The sequence below is a fragment of the Lactuca serriola genome, chromosome 7 (assembly GCF_051521515.1).
Source record: "Lactuca serriola cultivar US96UC23 chromosome 7, Lser_US96UC23_V15, whole genome shotgun sequence".
In the NCBI taxonomy this organism is placed as follows: Eukaryota; Viridiplantae; Streptophyta; class Magnoliopsida; order Asterales; family Asteraceae; genus Lactuca; species Lactuca serriola.
In genome coordinates this window covers 133,599,158-133,620,768 of record NC_136414.1, presented here as the reverse complement: position 1 = coordinate 133,620,768, position 21,611 = coordinate 133,599,158, and the positions used below count along the sequence as shown (strand labels likewise).

Sequence of the window (21,611 nt, the reverse complement as noted above, 5' to 3'; positions counted from 1 at the left end):
ATGGTGTATGGTATTAACCCATAAATAATAGCAGACCGATTAAAATGATTCATCTATCTGACCGGAGTTAGCAATATCAACCAATTCAGATCAACTAAACCGGATACATCCACATATGTACCCATCTAAAAGATCAGTACCATAATTAAATAATATTTTGATAGTGTTGAAGCGATATCCCGAGAAATAAGGAAAAAGCTTTATTATTTTATTAAAGGGTACTACCCTTATTACCACAAGACAACATCAGCAACCAAAAGTCCTCTATACACATTTAAATACCTCGACATAGATAGGTAAAAGGCATTCGCTTCCTGTATATTCTCCTCATAGCAATATCAAGCAACAACTACTAACTTAGGCATCAGAGAGCATTACCGCCTCCACCCCTCCGGTAATTATCTTAACTTAGTGTCTATATATCTCTTTTGCAGGCGTAACTTCTTTTCATTAGCATTTGGAGAAACATATTTCCATACAACCAACTATCTGGAAAGCTACGTAGTATCACTAACAATCACAAAGATTTTTACTAATGCACTTGGAATGAAGCCTTCTCGATTTCTCCTAGGCAACTTGGGCATTCAGATCTTCATGCTCAACTTGATGACGAGTTAATGAAACCTTATGTTTATTTGTTATTTCAAAACTTCTCCTGATGTATATCTTATTTTCTTTCCATATCGTTTCCATATTTTTAGGGATCCCATGTTGTAAGTTATTGTATTTAGGGTGCGTTCGACAACGAGCTTTTGCCTTTTTAACTTTAATAAAAAAACCGAATTAAAAAATAACTTTGTTCGAGACCAAGATATAAAAACTATTATTTAAAATAAAAAAAAAACTCTTAATTCAAAAGCTAATTCAAGTAGCTTTTTGGGACGTTTTAGCCTTTTACATTTTAAAGAAAAAGCTTTATTATTTTAGTAAAGGGTACTACCCTTATTACCACAAGACAACACCAGCAACCAAAGGTCCTCTATACACATTTAAATACATCGGCGAAGATAGGTAAAATGAATTCACTTCCGGTATATTCTCCTTATAGTAATATCAAGCAACAACTACTAACTTAGGCATCAGAGAGCATTACCACCTCCACCCCTCTTGTAATGATCTTTGGTGGATGTCCATTACTTTGGATGCGCCCTTCCACTTTTTTTGTTATGGTGGATTCTCTTCCGGCTCAGATTCTGTTTTCGGGACGACTTCGGGTTCCACTTCAATTTGAAATTCGTTTTGGTGGTTCATTAGGGACTCGAGAAGATCATCAAATGGACTGAACTCATGCATCATTAGGGATGAGAAGTTCCTTTGTGGTTGGTTTTGAAACTGGTGCTGTCTTTGAAATTGTGGTTGGTTTTGGAATTAAGATTGATTTTGGTATTGGGTTTGATTTTGGTATTGAGGTTGATTTTGTGCTTGAAATGGGTAGTAAACACCACCAAAATGTAGATTCGGTGGAGAATAAATAGACTGATCGCGTTGATTTTGGAGGAAAGTTGGTGAAGAAGGTGAGACGTTTGGGTTTTGAGTGTTTCATTTGGTATTTTTATTATTATTATTTTTGAACTTTTGGGTTGGAGGAGGAAGCCATTTTTTTCAAAAAAAAAAATTGAATGGTTTGAGTGATAATTTGAATGTTGTGAAGTGGGATAAAATATGGGAAATAGTGGTATTCATTTAAGGCAAGAATGAAGGATTTTCTTGATTTTTTTTTTGAAAAAACCGTCACATTTGACCATCTCCGGCGTCCACATTCTAATCCCAATACACCATCTCTCCTCAGTGAAAGCTAGCCGAGTTACCGAGCCGAGCTCGGCAAGCCGAAGGGCTGTTTGCCAACTTCGCCGAGTGGGATGCCGAGATATCCAAAGTCCACTCCGTCTAACCTTATGTAAAATACTTTGTTACAACATGTAATTTAGTTAAATTTTCTTCAAACTATAGTTTATCACCACCACCGACACCAATTTATTCGTATTGTTTTCACCAATCAAAACCAATTCGGTTTCCACTCATAGGTTTTTCTTTTTCTTATTAAAAAGCGATAAAATATTATATATTCAATTCCTTTTGGCTGACCGCCAGACTTTTGATGTAATCGCATACGTAGCAATTATCATCGGAAATAATGCACAGAGAATAAAAATGATTTTAAAGATTCCAGGTGGGGTTATATAAATGAGAGATCTTGTAAGCAAGATTCACATAACAATGGCATCCACAATTCCTCTTCTCACTCCATACAAGATGGGCAAGATTAATCTCTCCCACAGGTAATTTCTCTTATAACTTGCACTGATTTATATATGTACAATTCATAATTCCATCATTTGCTTTCCCATGAGAAAAATAATAGGAAGCTTTTGACATATACATTCAAACTGTTTTTTGACTTACAAATGCTTATAATTATAAATTTACAGGGTTGTACTCGCACCCATGACCAGAAATAGATCATATGGTAATACCCCACAACCACATGCGATTTTGTATTATTCTCAAAGAGCCACCGAAGGAGGTCTCCTCATCACCGAAGCAACTGGGGTCTCGGACACTGCCCAAGGGTAAGTACTCAATTTGCAATGTTGTCGTACAATTACTTTATATAAGTTTATTAACCTTAAGCTTTTGAATACTTGAATGACTTTATATATACTGTGTCAATTACTTTATATAAGTTTATTAAGCTTAAGTTTTTGAATACTTGCATGACTGTATGTTGTCAAATATGACATGAAAAGGTATCCTGAAACACCTGGAATTTGGACGAAAGATCAGGTCGAGGCATGGAAACCGATTGTAAATGCTGTTCATGAAAAAGGTGGCATAATCTTTTGTCAGATTTGGCACGTAGGTCGTGTCTCAAACTATGGTATGTTATGTTTGATTTCTTTTGAAAAAAAGTCTTAGCCCATTTCAAGTGTGCTTGATAACAACTTGGATCCTACGTATCTAACTATCTATTGTTTTTATACATAAACATTTTCTGTATAAAAACCATTTTATGTGATAAGTTGCAACTGTTAACTAAAATAACTCCTCCCAAAACCAGAATTTCAACCCAATGGTGAAGCTCCATTATCTTCAACCGACAAAGGAATAACACCGGGAGTCGCCGGTGGAGCTTGGTCTCCTCCTCGTAAACTACGGTCCGATGAAATCCCAGCCTTGGTTAACGATTTCAGACTCGCCGCACGTAACGCCATTGATGCAGGATTTGATGGTGTAGAGATTCATGGGGCAAATGGATACATAATCGAGCAATTTCTGAAAGATCAAGTGAATGACAGAACCGATGAGTACGGCGGAACTTTGGAAAACAGGTGTCGATTCGCCTTAGAAATTGTAGAAGCGGTGGCGAATGAGATCGGAGGCGACAGAGTTGGTATAAGGCTATCCACATTCGCGAATTACATGGAATGCGAAGATTCTAACCCTGAAGCTCTTGGGCTTTACATGGCGAATGCACTTAACAAGTATGAGATCCTTTATCTCCATGTAATTGAGCCCAGGATGGTGGAAGCTGATACATTATATGATACCCCATATAGTACTCTTCCGATGAAGAAAGCTTTCAAGGGGACGTTTATTAGCTCCGGCGGCTATAAGAGAGACGACGCCATCAACGCCGTCGCCGACAGCAAGACGGATTTGGTTGCATTTGGGCGGCTTTTCTTGGCAAATCCGGATTTGCCTAAGCGATTTGAAATTGGTGCGGGTCTTAATAAGTATGACAGGAATACTTTTTATACCCAAGATCCGAAGATCGGGTATACGGATTATGCATTTCTTGAGGTGTGAACGTGTGATGTGTGATTTGGAAAAAAATGACGTATGTAATTTGGAAAATATTATATTTTTCCTTTTCTTTTGCTATAAAAATACATAATTCTTTTCTGTTACATCAATGCAAATTCAACAAATCAAAAAGCTTGCCATCTCCATTATAATGAAGTCTTTTGACAGTTTATTTATTTGTAACTGTGTTACATATGGATTGAATTAATAAAAGTTGAAAAAAAAAAATGCTTTAGGTAGAATATACTTGTGAATTATATGGATTGGTTTAATAAAAATTGAAAAAGGAATTCTTTGTGTAAAGAAATAAAAGTATATATACTGCCTATATTGAAAAAAGAATAAATCCATATTTCCTGCAGTTCCTCTATTCTACTACATTTCATTGTCATCTAATGTACACAAACTCGACGGTGCATTGCTAATGTTAATGCACAATGGTAAACTATATAATTAAAATTACAACAAATATGACATGATACGAAATAATATTTCTTATATTAAATTGAATTATATTTTAAACAATAATACTTAATGGTTTTTATTTGCGGCTTGCACGTGAAATTATATATATATATATATATATATATATATATATATATATATATATATATATATATATATATATATATATATATATATATATATATATATATATATATATATATATAAAGTGTGTAATGGCTTTCAAATTGTATAAAGTTATGAGAGAAATCACTAATAAAAAAATTTAAAAATTATGAATGTTTCAAATAAATTAGATCTCTATACTAATAAAAGAGTAGCTCTTTTGTCATGTGTCACTATATTAGACATTTTAATTAATGTGTTGTCACTTGTCAATCTATTAGTTTTCCATTTTAAATTTATTAGACCTCCTCATTAATGTGATTATATTTTAAATTTAAAATTTAAAATTTTAAATTATTGTTTTCATTAATTCACAAATAAAAAATATCTAATATATATTAAAAATTAATTTTATATATTTATTTGAATTAATGATTATAATTTCACATAACTAATAAAAAATATCTTTTAAATTAATAATTTATTTAAAATAACTTATTAATAATTTTGAGTTTTTACTATAAAAATTTGATTAATTTTATAACCGTGGTTCCCACTAGTTATAAACTAGTATCTAATAATTATAAATGATCTAGAGGTGTAATAAGTTTAATACAATTTTAAATTTTTTTATCCACTTGTTTATTTAATTGAATCCATTTTACTAATTTTTTTTAGGAAAATCATTGAAAAACCCTATATGTTATGCTTGTTTAAAAAAAGTCTTATACTATTTACTTTAGTACAATTTAACTATTATTCTTTCTAAGATTTATTGTTTTCATGCTTTGTAATTGGTTAGCCCTAAGCAACCAGTAACATAGATGACATGGTTGTAAATAGCCAATGTAACTTTAAAGGCTTTAAATAGATGATGTGATTTTAATTATTTCTAGGTTAAAAGGGTGCGTCCCATTCTTCTTTTTCATAAGTTGTGATCTCGTTATTCTACTTCTTCTTTTAAGTCTTTGTGTAACATCCCAAAATTTGAGGCTAAAAATTTCGTTTTTAATTAAGTGATTTATAAATTAGTTTATCAAAACATTGTCAAGATCATGTCAATACATAAAAACATAATATCATGTCTCAAAACCAAATCATCTGAAGTAACGAAATATCATAGTACAATCCCAGAAAACTCTAAGCGGAAATCATGTGTGTATATGTGATGCACTGCTACACCGACGGCTCCTTCCCCTTGTACGAATAGGTACCTAAAACCAAAACTGAAACTGTAAGCACAAAGCTTAGTGAGTTCCCCCATCATACCACATACCATACAATCACATCACATACATACTGTCGGACAATTCTGGGGCGTTGACCTACCCATGTCAAGCTATTCTGGGGTGCTGACCTACCCATGTCAAGCTATTCTGGGTGCTGACCTACCCATGCCAGGCTCTTCTGGGGTGCCGACCTACCCTCCGGTCTATCTCTACCGAACACGGGGACTATTTCACCCCTACTACTAGCACAAAATATCATATCATAATCATGTTGTCAGACATATTTGGGGTGTCCGACCTACCCATTGGTCCTAACGACCGAATCGGGGACTAGTCCCCTTCTACTGATACTATCTCACATAACATAACAACTAGCAAACTAGCATACTCACATATCCAGCAATCTAGCATACTTACATATCCAACAATAACAGACCAGAAAATTGTCACAAAGATAATCATCCCAACTAACAATTACTAGTGGGCCGACCTTGGTGCCTTAGACCCACTTCTACTAGAAGGTAACTCACCTCGATGTCGTGTAGTACCTGAACTGTCCTTGGCGTGAAGTTCGGCTCTCCTCGACTCCTCACTCCCTACACGACAATCCTCAAGTCATCAAACAAAACATACAACATTAACCAGGGTCAATACCAAAACCAGGCAAAGTCAACATTGGTCAAGGTCAATGCCCGGTTGACCTGACTCGCCAAGTTGGTCTACCAACTCATCGATTCCATACTCCACTCAGCCGATCCAACCCCGACTCCACTCATCGAGTCTAGCAAGAACTCGATGGGTTCTCCTTCATTCAAACCATTGGGACCATCTTCATCTGACTCGCCGAGTTCTGCCTTGAACTCAGCGAGTTCATCTCCCTCATAAGGATGTGTCCGGTCTACGACTCGCCGAGTTGTATGAACAACTCGTCGAGTCCATCTTCAAAGATTGGAAGATTGCCTTGGACTCACCGAGTCTATTCATACACTCGTCGATTCTCATGATTCTCAGGTCCCTTTTCGTGTCTAAACATCTAAGGGACTTTCCTCCCTAACAACTGGTCCATCCTCAGAAAGGATTTGGTGGTCATTACACCTCGACTCGCTGAGTCCCAAGAACAACTCGTCAAGTCCATCCTTGACCAAAACTATACAGTCGATTTAAATGGGTCTTAACACCTCAAAACCATAGATCTGGCCTTCTAATGTCCATTTCATACGTAAAGTTTCCAACTTGGTGCACATGCAAGGGGTCTTTAGCCCAAAAAGCCATAAAAGATGGCATTCAAGGTGCATGGGGGTGTCCATGGCAGCAAAATGGGCACCTTTGTGCCATAACCCCCTCCCTAATAGACCTGGATCTAAAGCATACACTGACTTCCAACACTTAATCCCGAATACAACCTCTCTAGGGCTTAGAAAGATGTAGGAAAGGCCCCATAATCAAGATAGATAGACAAAGGTTCAGCTTCATACCTCCAATAAGCTGAAAATGAGCTCCAAACTCTGGATCTTCTGGTTTCCCCTTGGTCTCACAAGTCTCCTTCTTCTTTCCAAGCTTCAAATACAAGGAGTAGCACCACAAAGCTCAAGATCACACTAAGAACAGCTAGGATTTCGGTATGCAACTTTCTGGGAGTGATAGGGACGATGGAGGCTGAGATAACGCGTTTAAATAGGGTGCAAACCCTCAAATTTAGGGTTTCACTCAACTAGCACCTACTCGTCGAGTCAGTCTTCCTACTCGTCGAGTCAGTCTTCCGACTCGTCGAGTAGGTCACTTAAACTGTCTGCGAATCTCGACTCTACTCGACGAGTTGGGCCTCCAACTCGTCGAGTCCCAGAGAGAAACACAAGGAATGCTTGAATTAAATGTGTACCAGGAATCGGGTGTTACAAATCTCCCCCACTTATCTTATACTTCGTCCTCAAAGTATGTTGCTCGATCCTGAAAAAGCTCGGGGTAATGCTCCTTCATCTCGTCCTCTGGCTCCCAGTTCCATCCCGAGCCCTTCTGGTGCTACCACTGCACCTTTACCAGCTCCACTCTCTTGTTCCTCAGATCCTTTAACTTCCTGTCAAGGATTGCCACTCGTCGCTCGATATAGTTCAGGCTGTCATCAACCTGAATATCCTCCAAAAGCACCACCGTTGAATCGTCCACCAGACATTTCCTCAACTAGGAGACATGAAAAATGCTATGAATCTGACTAAGTTCGGCTGGCAGATCCAACCTATATGCCACCTTGCCCACCCGGGCCATAACCCTGAAGGGTCCAATATGCATGGGGCCCATCTTGCCCCGCTTCCTGAATCGAATGACGTCCTTCCATGGCGACACCTTCAGGAGCACCATATCCCCGACCTGGAACTCCAGGTCTGACCGACGCTTATCGACATAACTTTTCTGCCGACTCTGAGCAGTCTGAAGCCTGCTCCAAACCTATTGGATCCTCTTTGTAGTCTTGAGTACCACTTCGGTACCCCCCATGACTCTCTGCCCAACTTCTCCCCATCATATCGAGGTCCTGCACTTCCTCCCATACAACATCTTGAAAGGAGGACGGTCGATACTCACATGATAGCTATTGTTATAGGAGAACTCCACCAACGGAAGGTAAGTATCCCAACTACCTTCGAAGTGTAAAACGCATGCCCGCAGCATATCCTCTAGTGTCTGGATGGTCCGCTCACTCTGACCATCCATCTGCAGGGGAAAAGCAGTGCTAAAATGCAGTCGAGTACCCAGCTCGTCATGAAACTTCTTTCAAAACATGGAAGTGAACAACACATCCCTATCTGAAATCACTGAAACTGGCACCCCGTGTCGCGCCACTACCTCCCGGATATAGATGTCGGCTGACTTTTCGGCCGAAATACTCTCCTGAATCAGAATAAAATGGGCGCTCTTGGTCAATCGATCAAAAATGACCCAAATCGAATCCACTCCTCGCGCAGTCCTGGGAAGCTTCGTAATGAAGTCCATAGTAATATCCTCCCACTTCTACAGTGGGATATCCAACGGCTAGACCTTGCAGTGAGGTCTCTGGTACCCAGCCTTGACCTTCCTGCAGGTCAGGCACCTCTCCACAAACCAAGCTATGTCCCTCTTCATACAGGGCCACCAATAATCAAGATGAAGATCCCTGTACATCTTTGTCACCCCGGGATGGATAGAGAACCTGGATTTGTGCGCCTCTGTCATCAATACCTGGTGCACACCCCCATGATAAGGGACCCACACCCTACGGTGAAGAGTCAACGATCCCCGACTATCATAGTCGAAGGAGGAAACCTGACCCACAATTCGCTCGCTCTTCTGATGTTCCTCCTTCATGGCCTCATGTTGGGCCTCCTGAATCTGCTCCAACAGTGGAGTCATAACTGTCAACCTCAGACAGATGTCCCTGATCGACGCTGCCTTGCGGCTAAGCGCATCAGCAACGACATTGGCCTTCCCCAGGTGGTAGAGGATCTCGCAATCACAATCCTTCACCACATCAAGCCACCGACGTTGGCTCATATTCAGATTTGGCTGGTCCATGAGATACCTCAGGCTCTTGTGGTCCGTGTAAATGGTACAACGAACCCCATAGAGGTAATGACACCAAATCTTGAGGGCGAAAACAACAGCCCCCAGCTCCAAATCATGCATCGGATAATTCGCCTCATGAGGCTTCAGCTGCCTCTAAGCGTAAGCAATAACATGCCCCCTCTACATCAATACCGCGCCCAAGCCAGAGATGGATGTATCACAATATACTACAAAGTCCTCCATGCCCTCAGGCAGGGCTAAGATTGGCGCCTCACACAATCTCTATATCAACGTCTCAAATACAGCATGCTACTCAGGCCCCAGCGAAAGACACGAATTTCCTTGTCAATCGGGTCAGGGGCACGACTATTTTAGAGAAGTCCTGAATGAATCTCCAATAATAGCCTGTCAGTCTCAGGAAGTTCTGAATCTCGGATGGAGACCTCAGAACCTCCCATCTCATCACGGCCTCCACCTTGGCTGGGTCAACCGAAATCCCATCCTTGTTGACAAGGTGCCCAAGAAACTGCACCTCGCACAACCAGAACTCACACTTGGAGAACTTAGCTTACAAGCTCTCCCTCCTCAAAGTATCAAAAACCTCTCGTAAGTGCTCCTCATGCTGCTCTCGCGTCTTGGAATAAACCAAGATGTCATCGATGAAAACTATCACAGACCGATCCAAAATCGGTCTGCACACGCGGTTCATGAGATCCATAAACGCGGAACGAGCATTGGTGAGCCCAAAAGGTATCACCACAAACTCATAGTGACCATAGCACGTCCGAAACGCAGTCTTATACACATCCTCCTCTATGACCCTCATCTAATGATATCCTGAACGCAGATCAATCTAGGAGAACCAAGATGCTCCCTGTAGCTGGTCAAAGAGGTCATCAATCCTCGAGAGTGGGTAACGGTTCTTCACCGTTACCTTTTTCAGCTCCCTATAGTCTATACACATCTGATACGACTGGTCCTTCTTTTTCACGAACAAAATTGGGGATCCCCAGTGTGAACTGCTCGGTCTAATGAATCCCTTGTCTAACAGCTCATGCAGTTGTGTAGTAACTCCTGCATCTCAGGTGGATCCAACCGATACGGTGCCTTGGCTATCGGAGCCGCACCAGGGACTAGGTCGATCCTGAAATCTACCTACCTCTCCGGAGGTATCCTAGGCAGCTCCTCGAGGAATACATCCACGAACTATCTCACTACTGGCATATCGCCCACCGTCGCCTTACCCGCTTCCCGGGTATCCATAACATAGGAGACAAATCCTGCACAAACCTGCTGAAGGTAGCACCTAGCTCTCACTGCCGAACATAAAGCTGGTCCTCGTTGCGGCTTCTCGCCCAGAATCACCAGCTCTCCCCCACTTGGGGTCCTGATCCGTACCAACTATTGCGTGCAGTCAATCACTGCCCCATTGGGGCTTTGCCAATCCATACCAATAATAACCTTGTTCCCCCGTAAAGGTATGGGAACCAAGTCTACCAGGTAACGTTCCTCGAACAACCTCAAAACACAATCTCGGTAGACCTCTGATGCTCGCACTGACCGGTCGTCCGCAATCTTGACCTCTAGAGGGCAATCCAACATGCCCGAAGATTTAGGAAACTTCTTGCTAAGCGTAAGAGAGACAAACGATTGGGTAGCACCCGAATCAAACAATACCTAAACTGGGATACTGTTCACATGGAATGATCCTAAACAGAGCATACATATAATATATCAAAATCACAGCGACATAACATAAAGGGGTAAGATAAGAAATCATACCCGTCACCACATCGGGTACAGCGCGTGCCTCCTCGGCTATCAACTGAAATGCTCGGCTCTGCACCACTAGAGCCTCTGCCTTGGCCTTCCGGCCTTCCGTAACCCGCTGTAGCTGAAGTTGGCCCCACCATTGGCGCTGCTGCTATCGCTGCTGTCAATTTAGGGAAGTTGGCCTTCTTATGGCCCCTCTGATTGCAATGGAAACAAAACAGGTCTGACATCTGCATTGTGGGGGCAGGGGCAGTACAATCCCTGCCAAAGTGCCCCGTCTTGCCGCATTTGTAGCAGCCGGATGATCCCGCTCTACAATCTCCTTCATGCAGCCTACCGTATTTCCTGCAGCGGATCTGGCCCGACTGACCCTTCGACCTAACGTTGGATCCCTTGATTTTCTTCCCTGAAACCCTCGTAACCTGCTCAATCTTTGCTTTCCTCTTCCTGACGTGCTCCAAATCGAGCTCCCTCTCCCGTGCCCTGGCAATCATGGGCTCCAGGGTCGGGCAAGCCGAATAGCTGACATGCTCCCGAATATCAGCCCTCAACATATCATGGTAGCGGATTTTCCACATCTCATCATCCCCCGCATACTGGGGTACCAACAAATCCCTCTCCGGGAACTTGGCGGTGATCTCCTCCATAGTCTCCGTAGTCTGTCTCATTTCCAAAAACTCTCTGGCCAGCTGCTGAAGCTCCACAGCTAGTGCAAACTCAGCCCTGAATCTGGTCACGAAATCTTACCAAGTCATAGCCTTGACAGCTGGGGCACCCAATGAGTCACCAACCGACTCCCACCAATCTCTAGTTCTATCCCTCAAACATCCCACAGCAAAGCGGACCTTCGACCCTTCCGAGTAGAAGCCCGTCAACTACGCAGACTCAATGTCTGCGATCCATCTCCTGGCAGCAATGGTGTCCTTTACCCCGTGAAAGTCTGGCGCACCACTCCCTCTAAAGTCCTTGAAGGATAGTTTGCGTTACCCGCTCGGCCAGACGCTAAATCACTCTTGAATGATCGGAGGCGATCCTCCATCAGCTCAAGGATACCTCTTATGTCTCAGACGCGACGAACTCGCATAGCCCGTCATCAACCTGCTCGGATCCTGCCCCCGAGCCTGATCCTGATCCTGACCCAGATCCTGATCCTCCTGATCCATGTCGGGTAATCACCATAGTGAAAACAAACACATAACATCAGGATCATACATACTCCAGAGATGTCTCACACACCATCCATGTTTCTGTTGGGTCTTAGTACTCTACAACATCCTATGGTGAACATACAACCCTAAATACCTTGGATCTATGTTTTCTCTATTATACATGCAAATATGAAGTTTCCAAGGTATTACCCTATACTAGCATACAAATATCATATACTACACAAGAATCTAGTTAGGATAACATACCTTATGGTGGAGCTTGAAGTCTTCATGTATCTAGCCTTAAGAGCGTATCCTCAATAGTTTGGAAGCCTCAAGTGGAATCACAACACACCATGGACAAAGGATGAACTTGAGAGAGAATCTCCATGCACCGAAAAACACCCATGAACTCCAAGAACTTCATGTGTAACCACAAGTGGCGTTTTTAGGTCATGATGCATGTATTTATATGTGTGGTATTTCAAGAGTCATGGGTATAACTCAAATCCATACCCATGGGTTTTATGATCCATGGTTTATCTGGCCCAACTCTTTAGTATCCATACATAAACTTGGTCCAACATGGATCATAATCCCAACACATATAAATATAACTAATTAACATAATTAGTCCCCATAGATTTAATTAGTCTCTTTTGATCACCAAATTAATTCTTGATCAATACTAATTAACTCATATGATTTCATATTAATATATTTTAACTTATAATATATTAATAAATCATATATAACATCTTCTCTCAAAAGTCCATCCTAACAAATTGTCCTGATGATATGCAACCCAAATGGACCATGCTACTCTCGGATCAAGTACATACCGATAATATTTATGGGCTTAGAGATCTAATCCAACAATCTCCCACTTGGATAAGTCTAAAACTACTATTGCAAGTACGACTTCATAACCCGACTAGCAATCCTAGCTCTTAAATCCGCTATCGAACTCTGAACAAATCAATGATGCATCCATTAGATAAGGGATCATATATTCCTCCATTCTAGATATCATATGGACTGAGATATGGATTATAATCATTCTCTTTGTCCATTTTTTGTTTCCCGATTTCCGATTTATGACGACTGACCAATTGAACAAATCAAATTAGTCCAGGCTTGGCCAAGCACTTAGGGGTGTCATCAGTAAATCATCGAGGGGCCAACATATATCGCTTTTATCCCGAAGGTAAAAGGAATGGATAAACTTCGACTCATATGGCTTGTTCTACTACTTGTTGAATCATACACAAAGGCATGTTTTATAACATCGAGTTACCAATGCGTTTTCGTGCAATCAATGTATAACCAACTCATAGTAACAACTCATATCTTTAGGTTTGAAGAATATAAGATATTATCATCTCATGATCACTCGTGATAAAATCCATGAAGTGATTAAATGAGCGTGGTTTGAAACCAATGCTCAGAACTTATGAGTACTCATGAGTGTTGTAGCAACTCTTGCTATGTCCAACATCTTGGACATCTACAAGCGAACTCATGACAGTCTTGATTCATATATACTTCCAACATATGACCGACTGTGGATGGTTTGAATAACTTAGTCATCTGGGAAGAATGACCTAGTTTATTCTAGAATTCAAAACATGCAAAGTGAAACACAAGAATAATACTAATCCTATATGGCCCCAACACTTTGAGTGTAAATAAAACACCTTTTATCTAAGCACCATATTGATTACTCATTATTTATGTTTTGGTTAATCAACTTAATACTTGAATAAAGACAATAGCCATGCCATGCTCCAAGCATGCACACTATGTTTGTCCAAACAATAGATATGCCATACTCCAAGTATTCACACTATGTTTGTCTGTGGTCCCTATTTTGTGAAATAGATCAATTAAACATGATTCCAATGATGCTCATATCACAATCCCAATACTTATTGTAAATGTAAGAGTGCCAAACTCTTGCATTACACTATACTTCCAATTGTCCATGAGCAACCAATCTTTGGTAGACCTCAGATTGTCCTCGACAATTGCTTAATCATTTTAGTCATACGGGACACAAGTCATGCTACAAAATTTTTATTTGCCATGTTCTCACAATTCGAACTATGAAGATGTATGCAGTAATCATAATCGAATTTTGAGAATGCAACATATATAGAATTTCCTTATGTTAAACCATTCTAGCATAACATTCATATATATCCTTGACTAAAGTTGATTAAAATCTCAATCTAAGCTTTTAGAATTGAAATGAATATATCCTCTCCCTTAATTATAGCAAAACAACTTTTCAAACGAATTGAAACTTTTGTTTTCTATAATTAACATTGCTAACTTGCAACACTTAGCATAATAATCATGCTCCCACTAGCACAATGATTATTATCTTACTAGCATAACACTTATGCTCCCACTAGCTTTAAAATCTACCCAGAAATCAACTGGACTTCTAGAAATCAATACTTTATTGACTTCGTTACCAAAGTTCAGATTTATGAGACGAGATTACTTTGACAAGACTTTATCAAAATCATACACCTTATCTTAGATAGCTCACAGGTGTGTCTAAATAATTTCAAAACTATGAAAAGGGATGTCGTAATCATAGTCTTAATTGTTTAGACGTTTTTCATTTCTCACAAGTCCATGTTAGTGTGCCGGTTAACCACACACGCTCCACTAACGACTTTGAGAATGCAAAGATCACAATTGCTATCTACTTAAAATCTACTTAGTGAAAGTGTTTCCTCGCCATCATTTTCATGAATCGGAGAGAAACCTTATGACACTTAGATTTTTAATGGTGTATGTGTTCCTATCCATCTGAATTTTTCATAACCATAATCACAAGACAAGGTTAGTGACAAATCCAAACTCATATGGAATGAACTTGTTCAATCTTAATTTCTTGCCACTTGGTAGCACAAGGCCTACCATTGCTTCCAAGTAGCTATGCAAACAATTGAGAACATGTAGAACTCAAATGCATAGCCAAATTTAACTGGAATAGACACAAAAATAAGAATATGTCAACATGATAGGTTATAAACCTCTAGTCGTGTGCTAGTGATGAAATACAAGTTTTATTCTTGATTAGTTCTTGAAACTATTTTAGGATCTTTTAGACTCCCACTGTCCTCTTGACATATAAGACTCTCTTGCAAATATTAAAGAAATAGTGTGGATTCTTATCAAGACAAGCACTTCACACAATTGGCCTTATTTGGTCTTTGTTTTATCGAAAACATCACAATTTACCAATTCCAAATGTACAAGAGTAAGAAAGATGTTACTCTACATTTGAAAAGTGTTATAAACCTTTCTTAAAATCATGTCACTCAAGTTACAATCTTAGAGTATGACTTTAAGACTTGTTTTTGGAACAAAATATGATTTATCCTTTGATTTAACCATTTCAACAATTCACGATTCCTCATCTTAGCCAAACAAATGTACTAAGATGTCCTTAGAGGATCAATTGTGATATGGTTTCATAATCATTAAGATAATCATAAAACAAGATACTTAAAGTACTCTCCCATCTTTTCATATTTGAGAAACTTTTATCTTTCTTCCTAATTTGATTCTTCTCATTCGCTCTGCCAATCATTGAAACTTTTCCAATATTTCAGAATTACACTTAAACTTGTAAGCATAACCATATTTACTAAACTTTAGTAAATCATGACGAATCGTCTTATTGATCTTTTGTGGTGGACTTTAACTAGTGCACAAGAATGTGTACTTGATCCCTTAGTCCGTCACTTGAGTCACATATACATGTGAACAAGGACTTAGTCTTAATTTCCCAAAGATGACAATTCTCATTCATCACACAATACAACTTGCATGATTCCAAGTTTCTATCCAACTGAAACTTGGGTGATGAGACTCTTTCCTTATTTGGTAAATTATGACACTACCACAAATGAAAGAATCAAATCCATTTTCCAATATTGATATCAATGGAAACATGTAAACAACAATTTTTCACAAATGCCATTGTAAGGATACTTAAAATAAATAAATCAAAACTGTTTTTTTAACTTGCGGAAAAATCTTATCTTAACATAGCAAATACATATGAAAACTATGTTGATATCTATTCCTAAGCAATCTATCGTAACTCTTAAGCAGTTGCTCAAAATTCTGATCACCGAACCAACTTCGCGATCAGAACCAGTATACTCTTTCTTTAAGCTTCCTTTGATTCTCTAAAAAATCAAAATGTAATTAGATTGCATTATGTATTAAGAATCTACAAAAGATACTTAATAGAGTTAGATAATGGACTTTACCTGAAGTAGAGTCAAACTTTTGACTTTACCATATCTTTTAGGTAAATCTGGCAGCTTCGCAACCAATGCCCCTTCTTTTAGCAAAAGAAACATATGGAATCTTTGGAAATGGTACACGAGACTATCTCAGATTTATCCTTTCTCTTTACCATTAAGTCAAATGACTTGACCATGGCTGATCCTTTTCCATTGGGAAGAGAAAGTTTTTATGGACTTCTAATGTTACCATTGTCAATGTCCATGGAAGTTTGGGAAGTTTATCTTCCAATAAAATTTTGCTTTACCAGTTCCCCAAATCATTGTTGATTTACCATCATCAAGCAAATAGGTAAGATCATTAAGGGTTGTGTCTTGATCTGTCATCAGGGTGTGACTGAAGAACCAAGTCAACAGCCAGCTACCTCGAGACTTCGACACCCGACTTTCCTGTCTTGCCAATAGGGATTAAGTGACCTTCAACTTTTCAAGTATTTGAACTTGTGGGATAGGGAGAATAAAATTGGAGGAGGTGGAAGATTTCCAGTCCTATTAATGCTCAACAAAGGGATTAATCTTTCACCTTGATTGCCATGTGGAATATCATCTTCATCAGGAAAGCTTTTTCCTAAAGATTTAGGAAGACCATAGTTGTCTTAACTAGACATATATAATGGGAGAAATTCAAGTTTAGTTTAATTAAAGTCCTTAATATCACACCCAATATGAAATATTAAGGCTAGGACCCAACAACCTATTTCTAACTGGAAGAGGGATGTCGTAATCCATGTTATAAAATAGTTGAAGGTAGGTAAATGACGATTTACCAATTTCCACCATGAAAAATGAAATATAATTAAGTTTTAATTGGATTTGAAACTCCTAGATCTTTTGAGATACATTGAACTTTCAATGGCATGTTTGAATCTCGATTGTGCCCTCTCAAGTTTGTGACTAGGATGCCGAGGATCACAAACAAGGTGTGAATAACATGCAACTTAACTTGATACCCTTAACTTTATCACCTAATTGATGTGCCGGTTAACCACACACGCTCCACCGATCTATGATAAACTTAAGTTACCCTTTGCCACACATTGTCAGTCCCATGTTAGTGTGTCGGTTAACCACACACACTCCACTAACGACTTAACAAAGGTGCAAAGTGAAATTTCATGGGTTAGCACCATTTCACATTTTCCTAAGTAACTAAGATTGGGAATTTATAAGTGTTTAGTTACTTAGTATTTATCATTATACTTTTAATGAAGGGAGAATTATAGTCTGTATCCTACCCGTTCGGCTAGCGACCCTCCACTAGTCAAGGAAGCGGTGGATGAGAGTGGACACCCAATAAACTGCCATTTTATAGGAGGTAATGTTATACCCCTCTTAGAGACTGGCTTCGTGAATAAGGCCTACTAATGGTAAGATTGACTTATTCTTATACATATCTATATAATTAAAATTATAATAATAGTATAAGGGTGTATTTTAAACATTTAAAATACTTGGTGGTTTAATCGATTAATTAAATTATATTCTTAATTTAATTAAACTTAAACCATGTCTTTATGGAATTATTAGCTCTTTTAATTAAACACTTTAACTAATTTAATGAAGTCCATAAAGATTGAATTTTAACTTTTAAAAATTCTAAGGGTTGAAATTAAAGTATACATGGAGAGTTAACTTTACAAATTCCAAAACTTGAGGGCAAGTTTTGAAACTTTTCAAAACTCTTGGATTTTCATAACTTATGAGTTTAATTATGGTTTAATGAAAAACATTTCAAGTTCCATAACTTGAGGACAAGTTATGAAAGACATAAAATCATTTAATGACGACATTAAAAATAAATACTCTTCCATTTTCATAACCTATGAGACTTAATGACACTTTAAAAAGAAAAATTCTTCATTTTCCATAACTTGAGGACAAATTATGGAGTTCATCAAATAAGATCAAATATTCCAATTAACACAATAATCAAATAATTTTTCTGTGATCTAGATTAAACTCATAAGTAAAGATAATTAACATCAACAATTTTCTAGAAATTAGCTAATCATATAAACTAATACAAAACTTGAAACTTTGACAATTATCCTTTGAAGACTCTTGGAATTCATAACCTAAAGAGTTAATGAATGAGACATTTCACATCCATAACTTATGGAAGTTTCAAAACTCTTAAGATCACAACTATTAAAAAAGACTTTTGAGCTCCAAAATTTTATGACAAAATTTGTAACTCCTTCAAAAAATTTAGATCAAACTTTTAAAACTAATAAAATAATCATATCATTTTATCTTTTACTAAATTTGACATAATTCAACACATGTAGCAAATGATTCAAATTTTACAAATAATTAGTTTTTCACAAAACAAGTAATTATCTTAAAATTTGACAAACTTCATGTTTTTTTTCCTTTTTTTTCAACTTTGAAAATCAAACATTTGAATGAATATAATAGAAATCAACCCATGTCTCTGATACAACTGTTGGGTTTTCGTATACTACAACATCCTATGGTGCACATACAACCCTAAATACTTTGGATCTATGTTTTCTCTATTATACATGCAAATATGAAGTTTCCAAGGTATTACCCTATACTAGCTTACAAATATCATATACTACACAAGAATCTAGTTAGGATAACATACCTTATGGTGGAGCTTGAAGTCTTGATGTATCTAGCCTTAAGAGCATAGCCCCAATAGTGTTGAAGCCTCAAGGGGAATCACAACACACCATGGACAAAGGATGAACTTGAGAGAGAATCTCCATGCACCCAAAAACACCCATGAACTCCAAGAACTTCATGTGTAACCACAAGTGGCGTTTTTAGGTCATGATGCATGTATTTATATGTGTGGTATTTCAAGAGTCATGGGTATAACCCAAATCCATACCCATGGGTTTTATGATCCATGGTTCATGTGGCCCAACTCTTTAGTATCCATACATAAACTTGGTCCAACGTGGATCATAAGCCCAACACATATAAATATAACTAATTAACATAATTAGTCCCTATAGATTTAATTAGTCTCTTTTGATCACCAAATTAATTCCAAATTAATTCTTGATCAATACTAATTAACTCATATGATTTCATATTAATATTGTAACATCCCGGAATATCAAGAGTATAGTTGAAGGGCTAAAAGTGTAAATGGGAAAGGGCAACTCGGCGAGTCCACGAGTGGAGTCGGCGAGTAGGGTCGCGACTCTAGTCGCGTGTTAAGTGACCAACTCGGCGAGTAGCATGGATGGACTCGACGAGTTGGTGCTGAGTCGAGAAAACCCTAATTTCGAGGGTTGAGCCCTATATAAAGAACGTCATATCTTCTCCCCAGCCTCTTTACCATTCCTTGAGTTCCAGAAGCCCTAAATTCGTGAGGAGACCCCATTGTTGAGTGAATTAGAGCTTGGAGAAGGATCTTTGGTGCTTTAAGCTTGAAGATTGGAGGCTTGTATCAAGAAGGTTGGGGAGATCAGGAATCTACAATTTATTGGGCTCATTCCAGGGGTAAGGAACCATTTCCTTAAGCTATTTTCTTCATGGGTTCATGTGTGGTGGTTGATATGACATCTAAATTGAGATAAAAGCTTGGATCTGAGGATGCTACTTCAGATCTAAGCTTGTGATGGTCTTATATGTCATAAAGTCCCGATTCTTGAGTGTTTGGTGAAGCTCTTTTGTCCCAAACCCTAGCCCTAGAGTGTAAAATGCCTAGATCTCTTTGGATCCACGTAAAGTTTGCCACTTTACGTGATGGATGGCTTGTAAAAGAGTAGATCTATGGTTTAGAGCTTCCGCATGGCTTGGAAAGCCTCTGTATGGTTTTAGATCTAGGGGTACTCGGCGAGTCACAAGGGTGTACTCAGCGAGTTGCTTGAAGATAGGTTGAAACTCGACGAGTTGGAAGAACAACTCGGCGAGTTGGTTGAATATGGGCAGGAACTCGGCGAGTTTGAAGAACAAATCGGCGAGTTGGTTGCAGATAGCCTTGGACTCGGCGAGTCTATTCTTGGACTCGGCGAGTTTGGTCGTGAGGTCCTAACCTTTCTTCTGGATGAGCTGTGAATCGGTGAGTCAAGGGATGACTCGGTGAGTCGATTGTGAAAGGACTCAAAGTTTTTGGACTCGGCGAGTCTCGGGGTGACTCGGCGAGTTGAGTCGCAGATTGGGGAAGTTCTGTGCATGGGGACTCGACGAGTCATCGGGTTGACTCGGCGAGTAGAGTCAGTCAGGGGTTGACTTTGACTTTGACTTTGACTTTGACCAAGGGTTGACCAGTTGATTTCCAGGGGCATTTTTGGTAATTGTTGGCTTTTGTTTTGAGTTCAGAGTTTTGGTGTTGGCCAGTGTTGGAGATCGTATCAGTTGCCGGAGTAGCTTGGGTTTATCTGTTCAGTCGGCAGTTGCGAGGTGAGTTATCCTCACTATATCGACAGGGTCTACGGCACCAAGACTGGCCCTTTTATCGGATTGTGATCCGGGTATCGTTGTTATGTTTTGTTTGTTGTGTTACATCCTGGTAGTTAGGATGGTATATGTTAGAGACCTAGTTAAGGTCGATATCCTGGTATATAGGATGATGCTATGCTAGTGACCGGTTAGGTCGGTATCCTGGTTAGGATGATTTTATGCTATGTGATCTGTTAGATTGGTTTGATTGGACGTGATATGTTATATGATTGAATGTTTATGTGCACATGGTTGTTGGACTGGGGTTGGGTTGAGGCAGGACCTGCTTTCTGCTGTAGGCCAACATACCCAGGCCGGACCTGTTATCCTGAAGGCCCAGCGAGCGGTCCGGATAGGCTGTAGGCCCCAAAAGTGCGGACCAGACGTGCCGAGGCTCGGAGAGTGGACCAGGTCGACTGATGGCCTAGTGCGGGCGGACCAGTCATACTGTAGACTCAGAGAGTGGACCATGTGGATTGAAGGCCCGGTGCGGGCGGACCAATCACACTGTAGACTCGATGTATGTGATTAGACTCGGAGGCTGGACCAGGTGGACTGAAGGCCGGTGCGGCGGACCAGTCACACAGTAGACCCGAAGTGCATGGTTGTTCTATGTTCTGTTATGATATGGCATGTTATGCGTGTATGGTATATGTGGTTGGTATTTTGGGGATATCTCACTAAGCTTTCGGGCTTACAGTTGTGGTTTAATGTTTTTCAGGTTCTTCAGGAGAGCGTGGCAAGGCAAAGGTGTGATCGTACCGCTCCTCATGATTATGTTTTGTGATGTGATTCTG

The 21,611-nt window shown here is 39.3% G+C and overlaps 1 protein-coding gene across 1 annotated transcript; it reads left to right on the top strand.

The window, feature by feature from the left end:
• The first annotated feature begins 2,151 nt into the window (after positions 1-2,151).
• On the top strand, positions 2,152-3,908 carry LOC145062045 (putative 12-oxophytodienoate reductase 11). Its single transcript, XM_079009658.1, has 4 exons — positions 2,152-2,279; positions 2,430-2,570; positions 2,748-2,878; positions 3,059-3,908. Exons 1-4 carry the CDS (start codon positions 2,185-2,187, stop codon positions 3,805-3,807), a joined length of 1,116 nt encoding a protein of 371 aa, XP_078865784.1. The 5' UTR covers positions 2,152-2,184; the 3' UTR covers positions 3,808-3,908.
• Positions 3,909-21,611: the final 17,703 nt, after the last annotated feature.